Genomic DNA, 21,916 nt, shown 5'->3' with positions numbered 1-21,916 from the left:
AGGGTAATGTACATTTCGAACTTCTGTTCTGTGGACAGGGTAATGTACATTTAGAACTTATGTTCTGTGGACAGGGTAATGTACATTTAGAACGTATGTTCTATGGACAGGGTAATGTACATTTAGAACTTCTGTTCTGTGGACAGGGTAATGTACATTTAGAACTTATGTTCTATGGACAGGGTAATGTACATTTAGAACTTCTGTTCTATGGACAGGGTAATGTACATTTAGAACTTCTGTTGTGTGGACAGGGTAATGTGCTTTTGGTTTCACTTGGCTGTGTAATATGCCACTTAGATTAGTCATTCGTGCATACATTTTACGTATGGGTGGTCCCGGGAATCCAACTCAATGCCCTGGCATTACAAGCGCCATGCACTACCAACAGGTGATCCTTTGGTAATGTTTTGGTTTCATTCCCCCGGTGTTTGGTAATGTTGTTTCTACTTGCCTTCAGGTAGAGTCAGAGAAGTTCCAGAGGACACTAACAGAGGATCTGGACACACTACATAAAGCAAACAAGATAACCAGAAAGTAAATTACCCTATAGTAATATGCTATTATTCTTTATTCTGTCCCTGCACATTGTTTTTATCAGATGAGGATGAAGTAATACAAATATGTTCTCTTTCTTACAGTGGTCGAAAATGGAATAACCACCTAGAGGCTGCTATACAGGAGGCTATGTGTGAGCTGGATAAGATGACAGGCAATGTGAGTATTCCGATTTGGTTATTGTGTGTACTGTACACACCTCTTTCGAGATTACCTTTGGGTTCCCAAACGTGTGTGAGCCTCTCATTATGTCTACAGTCTATCTAAAGATGGTGTTCCAACCCCTCCCCCATTTCTTTGGTGCACCAGATATCACAGAGAGACAGACAAGTCAAGACCACTAAACCCAAGAGGAGGAAGATCTCCAGATGACAGTAAATGTGTGGACCCTTTGGTGTCCTGCTGGGTAGCGGTCCATCTAGCCAATGGGTCGTGTGTAGCCGATGTAGAATCGCTAGCCAGTGTGTGCAATAGTAGTGACCGTTATCTTCTCTTTTGCATCAGCTTGGTACTTAGTCCAATTGGATTAGTGCTACAATCAGAGTCAACCCTCCCACCTTGACCACCACCAAGACACTGACAGTGAAGAAAGTACCAGAAAGGATGGAGGAACCTAGCTGCAAAATAATAGCTGTGAGATATCCACAGCTAGCTTGTCCTTATGGAAAATGAGATTCTACATATAAGGAAATAGTTGGTCCAAATATTTCTGATGCATTTTAGATTATGCACATAGACAAAGGAAAACAGTACATTATTTTCAGTGGTTAATTGTATATATTGTTCAGTTTTATCATTGATGAGTTGACTTAATGCTAATGTCTTATGTACATATCAATACAAAACTACATCTGGTTCTCCAATGTTTTTATTTTTCACAAAACGGTGAGGCCAGAGATTTCATTTTTCAAAAGAAAAGCAGCATAAAGGAATTTCTATTACAGATCTATTGAAACATGCTGTTAAGCATTGAACAGCTGAAGGATTATAATGTTGAACTTCAACAGACACTATTCTCATTTGCATGCAGCCAGTAAGGATGATCTTGTCCAGCTGGGTAGGCATACATACAGTGTGTGTCCCAAGAAAGGGAAATTGGAAGACTTGAAGATAGACCCACAGTATATCCTTTATCTGAACATAGGACATGCAAATACTTTCTCTTTGTCTTACGTTTCCTTTTTCCTTGTTCTTGTTTTTATCCATGTTATCCAAGAAAAGAAAAAGCCATCAAGGGAAGGAGTCTGAAATATGCCTCTAAGTTACATTATTTGTACTCTCAAAGTAAAATTTATTTTCTCTGAATATTTTTGATAAACAGATTTCCTGTGTTATATCTGCAACATGACTTTGACAGTATATGTTTGTTCATTTAAAAAAAAAAAAATTAAGTATAGACTAATTTCTGTGGTATACAGTACATGCATTCTGAAATGAAGTATTCAATAGCAACAGTTGTAATATACGGTTCTGCCACTAGTGTTTAATCTACAATTATGTTCATATTTAAATGGTGCAAAAAGTATTAAGCTGTTTATTTTCTCTATCAAATCATGTAATTGAGTATTTCTCTGTGTTTTACCCTTGAATGTGTCATTTCAAGGGTCAAAATGCCTTAATAGTAAGGACTGCACATTTACAGGCCAGAAGAGATCTGTAGTATACTCATTGGTTTCCTTTGCTCTGCAAAACCATTTTAAACGACCCAAGAAAGTATGAGTGAACTTTGATCCGAGCCTTATATCCAATGCTACAATCCCCAGCTGCCAAAGCTATGCCGTATCACAAGTTAGGACTTTAAGTTTCTATTATTTATCTTTTTAATATTCTATTGAATTAGTGGCCTTCATTTTGTTCATTTTCATTGTTTTTTGCTTTTGTACTTTATAATTTATTTATGAATCACATATTTATTTGTAGATATACATTGGTTACTTAGCAATAATACTAATGAGAGTTGTACACTCTGAAAAGCCTTAGAGTATTATATATTTTTCTCTTAAAACAAATGAACAGCCTATATATGGATAAATATTCCATCAGTGGTTTATAAATATACATTTATATATTTGTGTTTATTTATGAAGTGTACAATTTTGAACACACAGTATGTGCATATAGTGTTCTTTTTTTCTTACTTGTGTCAACACTGAGTATATACCTACGGCCTGAAGAAATTGTAAAATGTTCATTTTAAAAGAGTGAACTTCATTTTCTGTACTTAATACCCTGACTCAGGAGGGGCACCTTCTGATTTGATCAGTCTTCTGATTTGATCAGTCTTGTGAAAATCTGAAATTGTAAAACTGACAAATGTACATGTTTGTCTAATTTTTATTATTTAACATACAATATCAAGTCATCTGTGTTCAATCCTAACAGAACAACCCGGCATCCTAAAATCTAATACTCGTTTTAACACTTGGTAAGCTATGTCATCAACATTATATGCATTCTGTTTATAATTATATTGCACTCTTAATCCTAAAATTGGGGGAATATGAAGAGCCCACCACTAGTCCATGGACAAAGTAAATGTTTATTTATGTCTTCCATTTCAAACTTGTTGTCCATTGTAGTGATCTTGAGTGATTGTGTTTAATGGAATAAATGTTTTGCCCTCCTTATTGAAACAAAATATATTCTAATATTGTTTTGGAATGAGTTATTTATTGAATGTGGTTTTAAATGTCATTTTTATGCTCTTTATTTCAAAACATATGGTAAAAGCTGAGTGGCCCACATTGTTTTTGATGGTTTTACAGTGGAAAAAGCTTTTACATTTTTGTAAAGTATTTTCATTTTAAATGTGATATGCATTGTTAGTCAATTGGTAATGTAACAGTCACTTAGCACCAACATCAAAGTATATTTTGTACTTATAGTTTTCAGTACATCTTTCTGAATAGATAACAGCTGTAGCATTTTCCTTTCCTGCTTCTCTAGCAGAAATGTTTTACAATTAGAAAAGTGTGCCTGAAATTACACGCAGTAAAAGGTGGCTATTATGCTTTGTTCAAAATCTTTTAATGGTGTTTGTTCGAAAGGGATTTACAAATTTGACAAAGTATTGCATTCATTTTGCAATAAAAAAAGTATTCTATCAACTGTGGCTTACGTTGTTATATTGTACATGTATGTTATAGTCTCTTCCAGTTATTCCATCAAATTGTCCCCTTCAAGCTACTAACTTCAACCCACCTACCCTAAATCAACATTTCCAAACACATCTGTATTTTATATTGCCAGTTTAAGTGTGAAAGACACAATAATATTAGATTTTGTATCAAAAGGATATGTTCTACACACTTAGGTGATCTGTCAATTCTTCGAGAACTACCCTCTAACTTTTGAAATGATTGGCAACATTTTTATTGAGCTTAAACCAGCTCATACTGGGCTCAACTCTTGCAAAAGACATGGGAACCTGAAATTGGCCTACTTGAAGTGTACTAGTGTTTGGTGTAAGTGAATAATCCACACAATTTTATGTTGTACGTGTTTTTCAATACAACTTAAAAGTAATAATTTACTCTACTAGGCAAATATAAAAGTGTGGAGTTTAATGACTTTTTCATGCATGTTGTATGAGATGCGCGCGCAACACCAGGGCCCATGTTTTTCAGATGTCTCGCGCTGGCTGTCGGGATTGCTCAGGCGCTGTGGACATGTCCGCCATGTTTTTCATGGCACTGGGAGTGGATCACCCGAGAAAAATAGCTTCTAAATCCAGTTAAACTCGACCAGAAATGGCTTTTCGCATTTGATTTCGACCGAATGGTTACCAATGAATCCTACTATTGTGAAATCAACCGAGTCCCTTGTGGATTTATACCGATTTTCTTAGCGAATTCTGGCGGGATACATGTTTCCTTCGCGTTCTATGTGAGTGCGATAGGGGCAAACAATGAGTAAACTATCGTTCCGAGCGCGAGCGCTAGACGCCGCCAAACCTCTCCCCATATACCGCAACAAAGACCTTCCAGACCTAAATGACTGCGTTTCGATCAACCGGGCTGTGCCGCAGATGCCTACGGGGATGGAAAAAGAAGAAGAATCGGTAAGAAAACGTTTTAAATATAAAAATCTTTAAATGATTTAATGTGCACAGTAGTGCGATTGTATTCTTGATGTATTTACGCAACATTTTGTACGTATGTTTGTTTATTTATGCTGAGGTCCCGTCATTTCACGCTCGTTGCGTAGCAAATCGTAGTCTTTACGCCATGCATACTCTCATAGCGTAAATGTCTAGGTTTGCTTATGATTGGTAGTGCTTTTTTCGACTACGTAAATTTTATTGGTGACTTGCGCAATGTTGCGATTGATAACAAACGTGCGTGCGGTGTAGTAACAAACTAAGCAAACTTGCGGTCAATGCTTTCTCATCCAACCTTTTTATAAACTCCGCAAAAAAAAGGAAACGTCCTCTCACTGCCAACTGCGTTTATTTTCAGCAAACTTAACATGTGTAAATATTTGTATGAACACAAGATTCAACAACTGAGACATACACTGAACAAATTCCACAGATATGTGACTAACATAAATGGAATAATGTGTCCCTGAACAAAGGGGAGGGGGTCAAAATCAAAAGTAACAGTCAGTATCTGGTGTGGCCACCAGCTGCATTAAGTACTGCAGTGCATCTCCACCTCGTGGACTGCACCAGATTTGCAAGTTCTTGCTGTGAGATGTTACCCCACTCCTCCACCAAGGCACCTGTAAGTTCCCAGACATTTCTGGGGGGAATTGCCCGCACCCTCTAATCCAACAGGTCCCAGACGTGCTCAATGGGATTGAGATCCAGGCTCTTTGTCTTGCAGGAAATGACGCACAGAACGATCAGTATGGCTTTGTCATGCTGGAGGGTCATGTCAGGATGAGCCTACGGGAAGGGTACCACATGAGGGAGGAGGATGTCTTCCCTGTAACGCTCAGTCCGATGATGCTGTGACACACCTCCCCAGACCATGACGGACCCTCCAAATCGATCCCGCTCCAGAGTACAGGCCTCAGTGTAACGCTCATTCCTTTGACGATAGTCGCAAGTCCAACCATCACCACTGGTGAGACAAAACCGCACTTTGGTGAGGACCTGCCTTTACAACAGGCCTACGAGCCCTTAGTCCAGCCTCTCAGCCTATTGCGAACAGTCTTTGTACTGATGGAGGAATTGAGCGTTCCTGGTATAACTCGGGCAGTTGTTCTTACCATCCTGTACCTGTCCCCCAGGTGGGATGTTCGGATGTACCGATCCTGTGCAGGTCTTGTTACACGTGGTCTGCCACTGCGAGGATGATCAACTGTCCGTCCTGTCTCCCTATAGTGCTGTCTTAGGCGTCTCACAGTATGGACATTGCAATTTATTGCCCTGGTCACATCTGCAGTCCTCATGCCGCCTTGCAGCATGCCTAAGTCCATGCAGACGAGCAGGGACCCTGGGCATCTTTCTTTTGGTGTTTTTCAGAGTCTGTAGAAAGGCCTCTTCGGTGTCCTAAGTTTTCAGTTAAAACCAAATTCTTATTTACAATGATGACCTACGCTGGCCAAACCCGGACGGCGCTGGCCCAATTGTGCGCTGCCCTAATTGTGCGCTGCCCTAAGGGACTCCCAATCACGGTCGGATGTGATGCAGCCTGGATTTGAACCAGGTACTGGTTGCACTGAGATGCAGTGTCTCAGATCACCAGGCCACTCGGGAGCCCCAGTGCCTACTGTCTGTAAGCTGTTAGTGTCTTAACAACCGTTCCATAGGTGTATGTTCATTAATTGTTTATGGTTCATTGAACAAGCATGGGAAACAGTGTTCAAACCCTTTACAATGAAGATCTGTAAAGTTATTTTGGATTTTTACGAATTATCTTTGAAAGACAGTGTCCTGAAAAAGGGTTGATATTTCTGAATTAACTAGTTAGCTAACTAGCTTACCAAATATAGTCCCTAGCTAGTTAATTTAGGGGTCAATGAGACTCTTTTCACAAAGAAGGTAATGTTAGCTAACGTACTACTACTAAGCAAGAGATGTGTGGGTGACAGATAGGAAGCCAAGGCGCCATAAATGAACCATGGCACATTTGTAGACTAATGTAGCTAGCTACTTCTCTTTGATCTGTATTATTGTTACATCGGTGCAGATTTAGTATTGCCTGCAATTAGTCCAACAGCACTAAAATGAGCCCTACACCTTTCAAGTTGTTGCAGGAGGTTTCATCACCATACCGCTGCAAGCCGCTGTTGGTTTGCCTGTGCAGCCTATGAACCCATTCCATACAGGGTGTTATTTGCTGACGGGTGTTATTTGCTGACTGTACAATATATAAAAGGCATCCTTGCAAACATGGTAGTTTTTGATTGAAGATTAGATGTTAGTAGTGGCCAATTCCAGGGTAACAGAATGCTGCTGAGACTCAGATCTTTCACTTTAAAATGTATGCCAAACAAAAACCAATAATTGCTAAATTAAACAAACTGCAACTCAGCAAAAACACTACTTTTAAAAATGTCCACAACATTTAACAAAAAAAAATATTTTACTTAAAGAACAGTGGAGATTCAAAGATTGGTAACAGAATGACAGCATAATCATTCTGTTAACAAACTTTGGATCTGCATTGGTTTTTGTTGGACATACGTTTTAAAGTTAAATCTCATTCTCAGCATCATTCTGTTACCATGTAATAGTCCTAGGTTTTTACTATTAAGTAAACACAGGATCAAGCTTTCTACTCACTCTTCCTTCTACCTCTTCTCTCCCTTACTCCCTCTCTCAATGTCTCCTTCGCTCTTCCTCTCGCCATCTAATACACTGTCTGTCTCTCTCTTTTTGTCTGAATTGTGCCAGTACAGGTTTTCTAAACATGTCAATCTTTCTCTCCCTCAGGAGCACCATCTCCAGAGGGCCATCTCTGCTCAGTCGGTTTTCAGAGAAAAGAAGGAGAACATGGTCATCCCGGTGCCGGAGGCAGAGAGCAACATCACTTACTACGACCGTCTCTATAAAGGAGAGCTCAGGATCCCCAAACAGCTCTTCCACATCCAGCGTGAGTAGCATTTTCTTGGCAGCAGCTTCTGTAGGCTACTCCCCCTCCCATCCAACTCTCACACACACTAGGGCTGGATGGTATACCGTATTTTATGATATACCGGTATTAATGCAGGGACCGGTTTGGGTTTTTACTTCTATACCAGTATTTGAATGTTTGTTAAATATGGTACTCCATGTGTAATGTCAATTTTTATAGTTTACTTAGCTACTTGAGTCATCGCTCTCTGCTCTTTCGCTCCATGCCACTTTCCTCACAGACCTAGCCACGCCCCCTGTCACGCAAGGAGCGTATTTGATGTTCCTCAACCATGAGACACTTGCTTTCAGTCTGCATGGTCAATGCAGCACATGCAACAATGTTGATGACAGCAATGCTGTTTTCACTTTGCTTCTTAATATAAATCCACTAGCGTTCTATAATGACACTATTGGTTTGTCTTCTCTTAGCAAGTTGCCCTAAATCTTGAGACACATTGTTAGCCGCTAATGCTAATAGCTAGCTAGCTAATAAATGTACTGAGTAGGAGCAAACGTAGCTAGCTAATACAGCCTGATAATACCAGTGATGGTGTAGACCTAAGTCAACATGTTGTTTGTGCAACAGTATCTTCTAAATCAAAGAGGAATTATGCAAACGCTAGAATATGTTAGCTACATGAAGTAGCTAAGAGAGAACATGCAATGTAGCCAAAGCTTATAGGTTCTCCTAGGAAACACTAATCAACCCTTTAGTTCCTATCCTGTCACAACTCCTCCCTGGCTTTTTAATTCATTGTCATCTCAAACAACACTGTATTCAAAGTGCCTACTATTATATTCTAACTATAGAATTAGAATAGTAAGTCAAATCACAATTGCAACATTTGGTTAATATAAGTCCATATATACATAAGGTATTTGTAATACAAATACAAGTATTCAGCCATGAGGTTGAAGGAATTGTCCGTAGAGCTCCGAGAAAGGGTTGTCGAGCCACAAATCTGGGGAAAGGTACCAAAAAATGTCTGCAGCATTGAAGTTCGCCAAGAAAACAGTTTGGAGGCAGTTTGGAACCACCAAGACTAACTAGTGCTGGCCGCCCTGAATCGGGGAAGAAGGGCCTTGGTCAGGGCGGTGACTAAAAATTCGATGGTCACTCTGATAGAGCTGTGGAGATGGGAGACTGTTCCAGAAGGACGGCCATCTCTGCAGCACTTCACCAATCAGGCCTTTATGGTAGAGTGGCCAGACGGAAGCCACTCCTCAGTAAAAGGCACCCGACAGCCCGCTTGGAGTTTACCAAAAGTACTCTTAAACCATGAGAAACCAGATTCTCTAGTCTGATGAAACCAAGATTTAACTATTTTGCCTGAGTCCCAAGTGTCACGCCTGGAGGAAACCTGGTATCGCACCTAGGCAATACCATCCCTATGGTGAAGCGTGGTGTTGGCAGTATCATGCCTGGGAGACTAGTCAGGTTTGAGGGAAAGATTAATTAACTGAGCAAAGTACAGAGAGTTCTTTGAATACTTAAGTAAATGTGATATTTAAGTTTATTTAAAAAATTAACTGTTTTTGCTTTGTAATTATGGGGTGTTGTGCATAAATGCATCTAATTTAGAATAAAGCTGTAATGTAACAAAATTAAGGGGCCTGAATACTTTAAATGGCTAAAATTGGGTTGTTTGAAGTGTGATTTTTTGGGGGCCCACCAAGCCCAAAAGTTTGAGCCCCCTGTTATAGAGCAATTGATGTAAGTTGTTAACAAATCACTTTCACAAGATGAAATCTGTCCTCAGCCAACCAGCTGTAATCAATTAGAGGCCCTACACTAATGAATTTGCACCAAGAAGACCTTTTTTCTGACCTAATCTCATCCTCTCTTCCTCTCATAGCCCTGGGTCTGGATAATGAGCAGCCAGACTATGACATGGACTCAGAGGATGAGACTCTCCTCAACAGGCTCAACCGCAAGATGGAAATCAAACCCATACAGTTTGAGACCATGGTAGACAGGTTGGAGAAAGCTAGCACAAACCAGGTAACAAAACACCCTCCATCTAGACCAGCAGCAGTTATCAAGAGAGCTTCTCTGCTAATAGAATATTTACCGTTTTAATGCCAGAGGGCCTGGATGTAATGTTGCTTTAAGAGGCTTTGCTCTGGAAAATAATCACAGGAACACTGTAATAAACTAAACTTCCATCTCTTGCTCACAGCTGGTCACTATCACAGAGGCCAAACTGCTACTGAACGAGGATGACTACCTCCTGAAGTCAGTGTACGACTACTGGGTGAGGAAGAGGAAGAACTGCCCAGGCCCGTCGCTCATCCCCCTCATCAAGCAGGAGAAGAGAGACGGCTCCACCAACAACGACGCCTATGTGGCCTTCAGACGGCGCACAGAGAAGATGCAGACCAGGAAGGTGAGAAAGGAGAATCACATGGCTTGGACTGAAAGTGTGTCTGTCCCCTCACACTTCGTTTCAGTATTGGGCAATAATTATCTATTCTTTCAAGGTTTGAAGCCTTGCACAATTTAATTTATCATTGTGTTGCAAGTAATTTTTTCATGTTAGTCCTGTTTTACATTTGACTTATTTAGCAGATGCTCTTATCCAGAGTGTCTTGCAGGCGCAATTAGGGTTAACTGTCTTGCTCAGGGGCATAACGACAGATTTTCACCTAGTCGCCTCTGGGATTCGATTCAGTGACCTTTTGGTTACTGGCCCAATGATCTTAACTGCTATACGCCCCATTGATGTGCTCTCCAGGAATTTTATTGAATATCTCTAAACCCTAACTCACTCAGGACCTCTGCAGACCTACTAACCTGCAGGCATTTTGTGTACCATGCATGCAATTTGAGGTCAAAGTACACCGGTACAAAAAAACTTCCTGCTAATGATGTGATAATAGTCAGTTCACCAATGACAAGAAAACATGTTGAATGAATAGTAGTCAGACCTGATGGATGAGGTCAGGGATGGAGATCTGAAACCAGCTCATATAGGCCTTCCGTTCAGTTTCATATTCCAGATAGCCTAAAGTAAGCTAGACAACTGCATTACATCCTGTAATTTAATTATTCAGAATTTTTTATTCAGGCCAGTTTACTTTTCCAGCAGACTCATTACCCCCAAATTTCACCTAGAAAGTGTGTAGTGTTTATTTTTTTAATTTTACCTTTATTTAACTAGGCAAGTCAGTTAAGAACAAATTCTTATTTTCAATGACGGCCTAGAAACAGTGGGTTTAACTGCCTGTTCAGGGGCAGAACAACAGATTTGCGTGTGCCGGTGGTACTCTTAAATTCTTTACGGTTGTCAAGTCTGCCTCTGTGTCGGCTTGATGATCCTGAGGGTTTGAATAGTTGTTTGACCATGTCTCTCTCTTGTTCAGAACCGTAAGAATGACGAGGCGTCCTATGAAAAGATGCTGAAGCTCCGGAGGGAGTTCAGCCGCACGGTCACCATCCTGGAGATGATAAAGAGGAGGGAGAAGAGCAAGAGAGAGCTGCTGCACCTCACACTGGAGGTGGTGGAGAAAAGGTGAGCCTTAAAAGCATTGGGGGGAGGGTTAGAGGGATGGTAGTCAGTATGTGTGTTAGATTGTTTGCCTTGTTTCTTATGTGTGTGTGATTGTAGCCAGTGCCTTATTAGTGTTATATGGTGTAACCCAGCAGGGCTTCCTGTGTCAGAGCAGACTAGAGGTCATGCTGAGTGATATAATTTATTTATTTTAACAAGGCAAGTCGGTTAAGAACAAATTCTTATTTACAATGCCGGCCTACCCCGGCCAAATCCTAACCCGGACGACGCTGGGCCAATTGTGGGAACTCCCTGTGGGAACTCCCAATCACGGCCGTTTGTGATACAGCCTGGAATTTAACCAGGGTTAGGTTTTGTAATGACGACTATAGCACTGAGATGCAGTGCCACTCAGGAGCCCTATATTGCAGTATTCATTTAGTTTCTAACACTGTCACAGACTTCTTCTAGTCCTGGTGATAAAAGAGAACAGCTTGTCCTTACATGTTGTTGATGAGCACTGACAGTCAATATGAATGATGGACAAATTACTGCAAATTGCTGCCTTTTTTCCCTCCCTTCTGTCTTTTTTACCCTGTACAGTGGCTTGTGAAAGTATTCACCCCCTTGGCATTTTTCCTATTTTGTTGCCTTACAACCTGGAATAGAAAATAAACATTTGGGGGGGGGTTGTATCATTTGATTTACACAACATGCCTACTACCACTTTGAAGATGAAAAATATGTTTTGTTAATCAAACAAGAAATAAGACAAACTGAACTTGAGCGTGCGTAACTATTCACCCCCCCCCCCCCGAAGTCAATACTTTGTAGAGACACCTTTTGCATCAATTACAGCTGCAAGTCTCTTGGGGTGCATCTCTATAAGCTTGGCACATCTAGGCCATTCCAACACATTTAAATGTTTCCCCTTAAACCATTCAAGTGTTGCTTTAGCAGTATGCTTAGGGTTATTGTCCTGCTGGAAGCTGAACCTCCATCCCAGTCTCAAATCTCTGTAAGACTGAAACAGTTTTCCCCTCAAGAATTTCCCCATCCATCATTCCTTCAATTCTGACCAGTTTCCCAATCCCTGACAATGAAAAACATCCCCACAGCATGATGCTGCCACCACCATACTTAAATGTGGGGATGATATTCTTGGGGTGATGAGGTGTTGGGTTCATACCAGAAATAGTGTTTACCTTGATGGCCAAAAAGCTCAATTTTTGTCTCATCTGACCGGAGTACCTTCTTCCATATGTTTGGGGAGTCTCCCACATGCCTTTTGGCGAACAACAAACATGTTTGCTTATTTTTTTTCTGGACACTCTTCCGTGAAGCTCAGCTCTGTGGAGGGTATAGCTTAAGGTGGTCCTATGGACAGATACTCCAATCCCTGCTCTGGAGCTTTGCAGCTCCTTCGGACAGATACTCCAATCCCTGCTCTGGAGCTTTGCAGCTCCTTCAGGTTTATCTTTGGTCGCTTTGTTGCCTCTTAATTCCCTCATTGCCTGGTCTGTGATTTTTGGTGGAGCGGCCCTCTCTTGGCAGGTTTGTAGTGCAATATTCTTTCAATTTTTTAATATTGGATTTAATGTTTCCTGTGGGATGTTTTTTTTACAACCCAACCCTGATCTTTACTTCTCCACAACTTTGTCCCTGACCTGTTTGGGGAGCTCCTTGGTCTACATGGTGCCCCTTGCTTGGTGGTGCCCCTTGCTTGGTGGTGCCCCTTGCTTGGTGGTGCCCCTTGCTTGGTGGTGCCCCTTGCTTGGTGGTGTTGCAGACTCTGGGGCCTTTCAGAACAGGTGTATATATATTGAGATCATGTGACAGATCCTGTGACACTTAGATTGCACGCAGGTGGACTTTACTTAACTAATTGTGTGACTTCTGAAGGTAATTGGTTGCATGGGGCTTCATAGCAAAGGGGGTGAATACATACTCACGCACCACTTTTCCATTTTTTATTTTTTTTTAAACAAGTTTATTTTATTTCACTTCACCAATTTAAACTTTTGTGTATTACATGAAATTCAAATATCAATCTATTTAAATTCCACGTTGTAATGCAACAAAATAGGAAAAACGGCAAGTGTGATGAATACTTGCAAGGCACTGAATGAATGTGTTCCTATTATTTGTCTATTTCCATGTAGATATCAGATGGGTGACTTTACGGGTGAAGTCCTCAGTGAGGTGACGGCCCCTCTGGCTGAGAAGCCCGTCTACACTGCTCCAATCACTCTAACGAACGGGAACCGCCATAGCCATAAAGCTGAGATCAAGGTAATATAGGGGCTTATATCAACCATAACTTTACCTCTACTTTTACCTGATGTTTTTACGTTTGACATTGAAGCAGTTCAGAAGAGGGGATGATGCAGGATGCACCGGCAGCACACTGATTACGTTTAAAGAACTTGAATACAGCAATGACCTCTTCACTCTGAACATTTTACCATGAATAAATCTGGTCTCTGGCTCTTGACACTTCACAACTTCTAATTCCATGATCTTTCTCTTTCAGACGCACAAGTCCGGTAGTCTCCAGCACCATGGGCACCACCACGTCTCGGTGAAGGACGAGGATCCCTTTGACTTTGTCAGACCAAAGAAGAAGTACGCCAGGCGGGACCCCCTGTGCCGCCCTGGCAGGCCCACCAAGCGCCAGCACATCGTTAACAAGGCTGATATTAAACAGTATGACTTCCACAGCTCTGGAGAGGAGGAGGAGGACTACCCACTGGTCAGTACCTCTGAGAACAGGGTCCTGATGACAGTTTCATGGTGAAGTTCATACATCGTCTTAATTGGTTTGTGAGCAAGTATGTATTTTGAAGTCTTGTTTTTTTTTTGTCTCTTTCAGTCTCCACCATCAGAACCAGATGAGGAGAATGATCCAGATGGTGCATTTGCCTTCAGAAGGAAAGCAGGCTGTCATTACCTTGCTGTGAGTCTCACTGCAATCAGAAAGAAGTGCAATTAAAATATATTCTCTCACATTCAGTTCCGATTCCACACATCATTACAGGGGGGCATTTGCTTCCAGAAATCTGCATTTTCAAAACGTAGACCATGACAAAAAATCTGCATCTTAAACCATTTAGTTTGTGTTTTATACCATTTCACCTGCGTTTTATATTGAAAGTGTGTCCGAATCCCCCTAATAGTTTATGACATACTTAAACTGCATACTATGTGCTCATCGCCGCATTCTATTTAGCATGTACCGTTGAGTCGAAAGTATGCTGTATGCCACGGCCGCAACGCAGAAACGACTCCTGGCTGGCTGAGTAGGTGGTGCGGGGCCTGTGTGCGGGGTGGTTTTTCCAACTTCAACAGACATGCATCACATTAACCAGCCTGATAATAGCTCATTTCCAATTAGATTTTCTTTAAACTCTGAATAGAATAAGAATGGAATTATAGGCCTATTTAGGTTGGTTACAGGCAGACTTGGCCTATACCCTGGCCCATATAACCAGGTAGGCTAGTTGAGAACAAGTTCTTATTTATAACTGCGACCTGGCCAAGATACAGCAAAGCAGTGCGACACAAACAACTCAGTTACACATGGAATGAACAAACATACTGTCAATAACACGATGGAAAAAGTCTATATAAAAAAGGACTGACGACGGAACCAAATGATCGGTTTCTATTTCAACATATTTATTAGTGAAACCAAAGTTCTGTAACATTTATACATTAAATCAAATAGCCTAATACATACAAAGTTTTCAAATGTTCAAATCAAAAGGCTTACTTGAGAAGTGCAACTGAAGCACAAAGTGATTCCTTTTGGATTCGTGATTTGGAGCAAACCTTGACTGAATCTGAGCAGAATTTACAATAAGAAGCATTTTAGCATTTCTTTTCTACATGAAAATGCAAAATCCTGTGTTAACGCGAACCCTGTTATTGGTCTGTGGTAATATTGTGGTATTGGGTCTAGTCTGTTGGTAAGATGGTATTTGGACCTGTCTGTATGATACTGTGCTATAGGTAGCCCAAATGAGTAACTGTTTCCTCTGCTTGTCTTTACAGCCCATTGTGGACCAGAGCTCTGGCCTTCTGTGGGACCACCCTGAGCTAGCAGGGCTGGATGCCCTGCGGCACCGTCACTCCCTTACTGCCCTCTCTGTACCCAAACGCTGTGTGGGACTGGCACGCAGGAGGGTGGGGCGAGGTGGCAGGTAACCAACTCCTCTTATCATCCACCTATCTATCTCCTTTTTGGTTAGGTATTCTGTTGTTTTATTAAGGGCCATTGATACATGTTAACTCGCATTGTGATTTCTCTGAATGAAATCTGATTGAATTGTCACTAAGATTCCACAAATTCCCCCTCTCCTCAGGATCCTTTTGGATCGGGCTTCATCAGACCTGGACATCGCATTAAAGCAGCTGGACTCAGCCGTCGCCACATCCTCCCCCTTCACCAGGCCTTGTGCTCCAGACCTTACTGATCCCTGGCCTTCCTCACAGAACCACAGAACTATGCCTGGCTCTGCCTCGTCACTGGCAGACATCGTGAGCAACATCCAGGCTCTGAGGTGGCGCTGCTTCAGACCTAGGCCCACCCAGGGTGATGGCAGTGGTGACACGAGGACGGGCAGATCTTCCATGGATACCACGTTGTCTGGAGGGCTGTTGGTTCGCTCCAAGAGAAGTGGCAAAGGTAAGCTCCTCCTCAACCCCACCCCATGGTGATTCTAAAGTCCACCCCTCTGTTTCTATCTCACAACGGCCTCTGCATTTATCTGTTGGAACCAAGCCAGTCCCAAACATAATTTAACTGTATAGGCCTAGTTTCCATGTTGGCTGTATTTTTTTATTGTGCTGCTTGTGGAACACATTTGGTTCTCCATTGAAAATAGGCAGGTCAGATGGGGTTTGTTTGTATTTGGTGTTTGTTTTTTTTTTCTCGTCAGCCCCCTGGTTGCAGCCTGTCATCTCGTTTCTCAACAGTAACTGTTCTTAGGACTGTCAGAAAGTGTTGATTCATAACTCCCAGTCAGACATGATTTGTGCAGGGAAGTGGAAAGGCTGCCACTGAACCGTAGACTGTTAGGGGGGGGTTGCACTTCAAGGAACTTCCAGTCAATCAGTTGTGGCCTTCACTCACTCCTTGCTGCATTTTCTGCCACTAGGACCCCTAGTGTTAGGGAGTGGTAACCCAGGCAGTCTTTATCTCCTCGCCATATTTTCCTCCCTTCAAAGGTTACTACAGTTCTCCATCTGCTCATCTTCCCTCCCTCTTTTCTGTGTACTTTCCCCCTCTCTTTCTCTCTTTCTTTCTCTGTCACTCTCTATCTCTCTCTGTGTCTGTGTCTGTCTGATGGTCTTGTCCCTATTCTCCTGTACTGACAGGAGGCATCACAGAGGAGCAGTACCAGGTCCATCAGCAGGCTCTGGCCCAGATGCAGAAACAGCTGCTGAAAGCTGCTCCTCCCCAGCAGCATTCCTCACTGTCAGAGCGACAAAACACACAAGTACACACAGTCTTTCACCTCTTCAAAGATAACTGTATATACACAGAATTCCTAATGACTTCGGTCCAGTAGTTGGGCAGAAAACATTGTCATATCCATTTATATGTTGGTAGGTTTCAAACAGCTCAGTGTATGTATGTTTTGATGTATGTTATGGCAGTGTTAGATTCTAAAGACGACTAATATTGTGTTGTAGACTTCTGGCTCCACTGATTGCATCATATCGAAGACTCTGGACTCGGCTAGCGCCCATTTTGCGGCATCAGCTGTCATCAGTGCATCAGGCCAGGTCAACAATGAGAACAAATCACACAATACCAGCGTCAATGGGGTCGTCCAGACTTTGGGTGAGCTTTGGATGAACATGTTGTCTAGATTAGAATGTCATACATTTTAAATCTATGAACTTTTCTCTGATATTCTATTGTAGTTGGGTACCATAGTGGAGGCAAATATTGGAGGAATTAAAAAATACTTATTGTTTCTGATCGGGGGATGCTAAATGACCATCCCACCTCATTAATTTACATGTAAGGTATGTGCTTATTCAGGTAATAGGCCTACTCAGGTTTGACGGTGTCATATCACCTCTCCTGCAGGGACCTCCAGACCTCTTCACTCCACCAGCACATCCCAGAGTGGCACAGGGTTGGACAGGTCAGGTCTTACCTCCTCCAGCGGAGGCCCTCTGCTACCTGCCCACTCCACCTCCTCCTCGCCCCAGTCTCTGCCCAACCACCGAGGCCACGGCAGTGCTGTCTCCCCTGCCCATCACCACCACAGCGCCAGACCCTCTGCCCCCTCGCCGTCTGCCTTAAAGCTGGCCACCGTGGCTGCCAGCAGCCTGGACCGTGTGGCCATGGTGACCCCCGCCTCTGCCATCGGCAGCATGGCCAGGTAAGACCAGAATACATTTCAGTTGTATGCATTTTAGTATGTCCATAACTTCTGCCTCATCAACACACCAGAATATATATCCGTATGTTCATTACTTCTGACCTGTCCAGCAATTACTAGATTCTTAATTTCTTGTTTTTATTGTATTTAGAATGGCTGATATACATTTGTTTTTATTTTCCAGGCATATGTATCTGAATAATGAATTACTATAGTTATTCATTTTTGTAGGGATACTCACGAACCTGAGAGACATACTTTGAACGGCATATCAGAGACCACAGTACCAATGGAGGTGACATAACCCCCTCCCTTCCTCCTCCCTCATCGCCATTCTGCTCAGACCGGTGAATGTGACAAACAGAACGCAAGCTCCAGCCCCAGCCACCAGAGGGCACGCGTATACAAGGACCTATACAGAATCGAGCATATCAAAAAAATGATAACGTGTCAATATTATAAATGTACATTTTGTAAATTGGGAATATCACTACCTTGTAAGATAGTATATTTGTATCATTAGTATGTTTTCTTTTTTTCTGTTACGTGAATTCTAGTAAATTTGACATCATGCTTTTGCACTTGAAAAATGCAAACAATATATAGTACATGTAAAAATGCAAAAAACGTTTGTTGGGATCATGAGCATGAACCACAGATCCTGTATCACTCATTTTACCACTATTTATTTTGCAATGTTTACATTTTTGTATCTCTACAGACAAAACAAATCAGCAAAATATGGACATCGGTCTTGCTAGTATATTTGGTTCTTGTGCTTTTTTTCTAAAGATGGGAAATGAGCCTGATTTTGATTTGGTTTCACAAATTGAATAGTTATGGTCTTTTGTAAGTAGATTAGCAGTGGCATTTTTTTCCCCTTCAGACAAGTATTTTCTGTTACTTTGTCAGTTGTAACAGGAATTGATTGTCTTTTTAATGTTTTATTCTGTTTTCTTTTCCTTTTTCATTCAATGCCGAATTTTCCAAAACAATGAAGAAATCTTAAAAATGAGCCATTCTCCATACAAACCTATTTATTTACATTTAAATCCAAATGACAAATAAATGCATCCTAAAATCAATCTGCAGATGTAAAGCAAGAATTTTTTATAATATATTTGCCTTTTTTAAACGGGTAGGGAGTTTAAGCCAATGAACAGTACACAGGAATATTACCATTCTATCTGTTATGTATTGCGCTGTATAATCTTGCACATTACTTGGTAACTCTTTGAACGACTACCCCTTTGGATTAGGGGGTGCACATCAATATTTTGGGGTATTTTTTTTCTTCTTTGGTCAAGGGGCAAGTAACATGTTGAAACGATGTCTGATGGTCAGTGATTGACCTCCCCTGTAGATTATATAGTTGATGTAGTGATGTCCTGTAGAGATATTAGAAACATGTTTAGATGATTAGTAATGCCTAGTGTTCATGCACTATTTCTTCAGACATACATTTTTCCCTGTTACTTGTTCTTGGAGTGTTTCAGAAAGAAATGCTGGGAAATAAATATATCTATACATATCAGTATAACAACTCTCTTTCCTTTGGTTTACGCCATTTCTTCACCACTCTTCTTTTACAGTACCAGTCAAAAGTTGAGACACACCTACACAGTCCAGGGTTTTTCATTATTTTTTACTATTTTCTACATTGTATGATAATAACGACATCAAAACTATGAAATAGCACATGGAATCACGTAGTAACCAAAAAAGTGTTAAACAAATGAAAAGATATTTTATATTTGAGATTCTTCAAAGTAGCCACCCTATGCGTTGATGACAGCTTTGCACGCTCTTGGCATTTTCTCAACCAGCTTCATGTGGTAGTTACCTGGAATGCGTTTCTATTGACAGGTGTGCCATGTTAAGTTGATTTGTGGATTTCTTTCCTTGATGCTTTTGAGCCAATCAGTTGTTGTGACAAGTAGGGGTGGTATACAGAAGATAGCCCTAATTGGTAAAATACCAAATCCATATTATGGGTAAGAACAGCTCAAATAAGCAAAGAGAAATTACAGTCCATCATTACTTTAAGACATGAAGGTCAAGTGCAGACCCAGAGTTACCTCTGCTGCAGAGGATAAGTTCATTCGAGTTACTAGCCTCAGAAATTGCAGCCCAAATAAATGCTTCATAGAGTTCGAGTAACAAGACAGATATCAAAATCAACTGCTCAGAGGAGACTGCGTGAATCAGGCATTCATGGTCGAATTGCTGCAAAGAAACCACTACTAAACGACACCAATAATAAGAGACTTGCTTGGGCCAAGAAACACAAGCAATGGACATTAGACTGGTGGAAATCTTTCCTTTGGTCTGATGAGTCCAAATTTGTGAGATGCAGAGTAGGTGAACGGATCATCTCTGCATGTGTGGTTCCCACCATGAAGCATGAACAATTTGGTGTGGGGCTGCTTCGCTGGTGACACTGGGATTTATTTTGAATTCACGGCACACTTAACCAGCATGGCTACCACAGCATTCTGCAGTGATACGCCATCCCATCTGGTTTGTGCTAAGTGGGACTATCATTGGTTTTTCAACAGGACAATGACTCAAAACCACCTCCAGGCTGTGTAAGGGCTATTTGACCAAGGAGAGTGATGGAGTGCTGCATCAGATGATTTGGCCTCCACAATTACCTGACCTCAACCCAATTGAGATGGTTTGGGATGAGTTGGGACTGCAGGGTGAAGGAAAAGCAGCCAACAAGTGCTCAGCATATTTGGGTAATCCTTCATGACTGTTGGAAAAGCATTCCTCATGAATCTGGTTGAGAGAATGTCAAGAGTGCCAAGCTGTCATCAAGGCAAAGGGTGGTTACTTTGAAGAATCTCACATATAAAATATATTTGGATTTGTTTCACACTTTTTTTGGTCACTACATGATTTCATATGTGTAATTTCATAGTTTTGATGTATTCACTATTCTACAATGTAGAAAATAGTTTAAAAAATAAAGAAAACCCTTGAATGAGTAGCTGTGTCCAAATTTTGACTGGTACTGTATGTATTTAGCCTTGATTTAGGTTTTGTGGCTCTGGAAAGTTATTGTATGCTACACCTGTTGCTGGGGTTTAGTCTTCAGAATCCTATAAACCTAGTAGTTATCCTTCACTGCAATCTGTACATCTGTCGTTCTGCCCCTGAGCAAGGCAGTTAACCAACTGTTCCCAGGGCGCCGAAGACGTGGATGTCGACTGTGGCAGCCTCCCGCACCTCTCTGATTCAAAGAGGTTAGGTTAAATGCGGAAGACACGTTTCAGTTGAACAACTGACTAGGTATCCCCCCTTTCCCCTAAAATGTATTCCAATCGAGGTCAGGAGTGAGGTTGTAGTATAGGCTAAAACAAACTTTACGGCGCTAGAGTCCTCTCTATGGGACACCACAGACGGCCGGCCCATCATTCACAGCAAACCCACTAGAGGGGAACATCGAGTTGAGTGATTAGCTTCCATGGAATATTGGACCATCAATTCCATTTTACACAGAAATATTTGTTCTTATGGTGATGTTTAAAAATGTAACCTACCCGTGTAACACTTATTTACAACACATGCAAAGTAAAATTATCTTTACAATCTTTTGTTTTATATCGTTTATCAATATGATTTGAATACTCCTCCCAGAATACCATAGAAGTCCCGTTCGGGCTGCAAGCGTGTTAGGCTACCGCAACATCAACATCCTCACCATCAACATCCTCACCGTGGACCAAAGTGGGATTGACAGCATTAGAGCAAGGAGCTTCAAATTGGTCGATGCTGGTCCTGATGCAAGACGCATCGGTGAATACGGGAAGTCTTTAACCAATGTTTGACCACGAAAAGGGGAACTCGCATTCAAATCGACGCTATCAAACGATAGCAGCCAGACCATTCGTCAATCTATTGTTTTCCTTTTAAGCAGGTAACGTTAGACTAGGATTCAGCCTAGCGCCAATCGTTGAATTGACAGGGATGTCGATCAAGATTGAATTTCAGCGAATGACAAAGGAAAGAAGTGCTTAATTCCATCTCAGTAAAATTGCAGTAAACTTCGCGATAGTTAGCCTAGAGAAAGTTATTTGGGTTATCTGGTTGGAAATAACCTAGTGCTGTGGACATGGCGGATGCTGCTGAGTGCGGTGTAAAAGTGATGTGCCGATTCAGGCCTTTGAATGAATCGGAAACCAACAGAGGAGACAAATACATCCCGAAATTCAAAGGAGAAGACACGGTGGTAATAACGGTGAGTAAATCTGAATAATTTCATATATATATATATATATATATATATATATATATATATATATATATATATATATATATATATATATATATATATATACGCCTAATATCCATGGTGTAGTCTACAAACAAAGCCATGATACAGGTGCCTAAATTCACCC

General features: G+C 41.3%; 3 protein-coding genes across 9 annotated transcripts in view; all 3 read left to right on the top strand.

Annotated features, from left to right (window-relative positions):
• Window positions 1-3,665, top strand: part of LOC118366990 (methyl-CpG-binding domain protein 5-like) — a 59,364-nt gene extending 55,699 nt beyond the window's left edge. For 3 of the 4 annotated variants that reach the window (XM_035749899.1, XM_035749897.1, XM_035749898.1), the window contains 3 exons: window positions 461-537; window positions 642-717; window positions 868-3,665. In XM_035749899.1, coding sequence (XP_035605792.1) covers window positions 461-537; window positions 642-717; window positions 868-930 — 216 coding nt within the window. In that variant the 3' untranslated portion in view covers window positions 931-3,665. The remainder of the gene's footprint in view (window positions 1-460; window positions 538-641; window positions 718-867) is intronic. The other variant, XM_035749900.1, reaches the window with a different exon arrangement.
• Window positions 3,666-4,196: 531 nt separating this feature from the next.
• On the top strand, window positions 4,197-19,050 carry LOC118366989 (enhancer of polycomb homolog 2-like). Of its 4 annotated transcripts, none has more exons than XM_035749892.2 (14): window positions 4,198-4,618; window positions 7,442-7,601; window positions 9,481-9,626; window positions 9,805-10,011; window positions 10,988-11,136; window positions 13,278-13,407; window positions 13,649-13,867; window positions 13,988-14,071; window positions 15,169-15,317; window positions 15,480-15,802; window positions 16,495-16,616; window positions 16,813-16,963; window positions 17,216-17,513; window positions 17,745-19,050. In XM_035749892.2, exons 1-14 carry the CDS (start codon window positions 4,466-4,468, stop codon window positions 17,815-17,817), a joined length of 2,364 nt encoding a protein of 787 aa, XP_035605785.1. In that variant the 5' UTR covers window positions 4,198-4,465; the 3' UTR covers window positions 17,818-19,050. The 4 variants fall into 4 exon arrangements, with proteins under 4 accessions (XP_035605789.1, XP_035605785.1, XP_035605788.1 ...); XM_035749895.2 differs by having other exon boundaries at window positions 17,729-19,050; XM_035749894.2 differs by having other exon boundaries at window positions 17,698-19,050.
• Window positions 19,051-20,984: 1,934 nt separating this feature from the next.
• kif5c (kinesin family member 5C) overlaps window positions 20,985-21,916 on the top strand; it is a 37,857-nt gene continuing 36,925 nt past the window's right edge. Inside the window, exon 1 of the mRNA XM_052493732.1 lies at window positions 20,985-21,756. Coding sequence (XP_052349692.1) covers window positions 21,631-21,756 — 126 coding nt within the window. The 5' untranslated portion in view covers window positions 20,985-21,630. The remainder of the gene's footprint in view (window positions 21,757-21,916) is intronic.

Source organism: Oncorhynchus keta, chromosome 34 (assembly GCF_023373465.1).
Source record: "Oncorhynchus keta strain PuntledgeMale-10-30-2019 chromosome 34, Oket_V2, whole genome shotgun sequence".
NCBI lineage: Eukaryota > Metazoa > Chordata > Actinopteri > Salmoniformes > Salmonidae > Oncorhynchus > Oncorhynchus keta.
The sequence above is the reverse complement of the archived record's forward strand: the minus strand, read 5'-3'. Positions and strand labels throughout refer to the sequence as shown.

Coding starts and splice junctions, on each gene's coding strand:
- LOC118366989 (XM_035749892.2), top strand. CDS start 4,466: ATGAGTAAACTATCGTTCCGAGCGCGAGCGCTAGACGCCGCCAAACCT. Junction 15,318..15,479: donor AGGGTGGGGCGAGGTGGCAG/GTAACCAACTCC, acceptor CCCTCTCCTCAG/GATCCTTTTGGATCGGGCTT. Junction 17,514..17,744: donor GCCATCGGCAGCATGGCCAG/GTAAGACCAGAA, acceptor TCATTTTTGTAG/GGATACTCACGAACCTGAGA.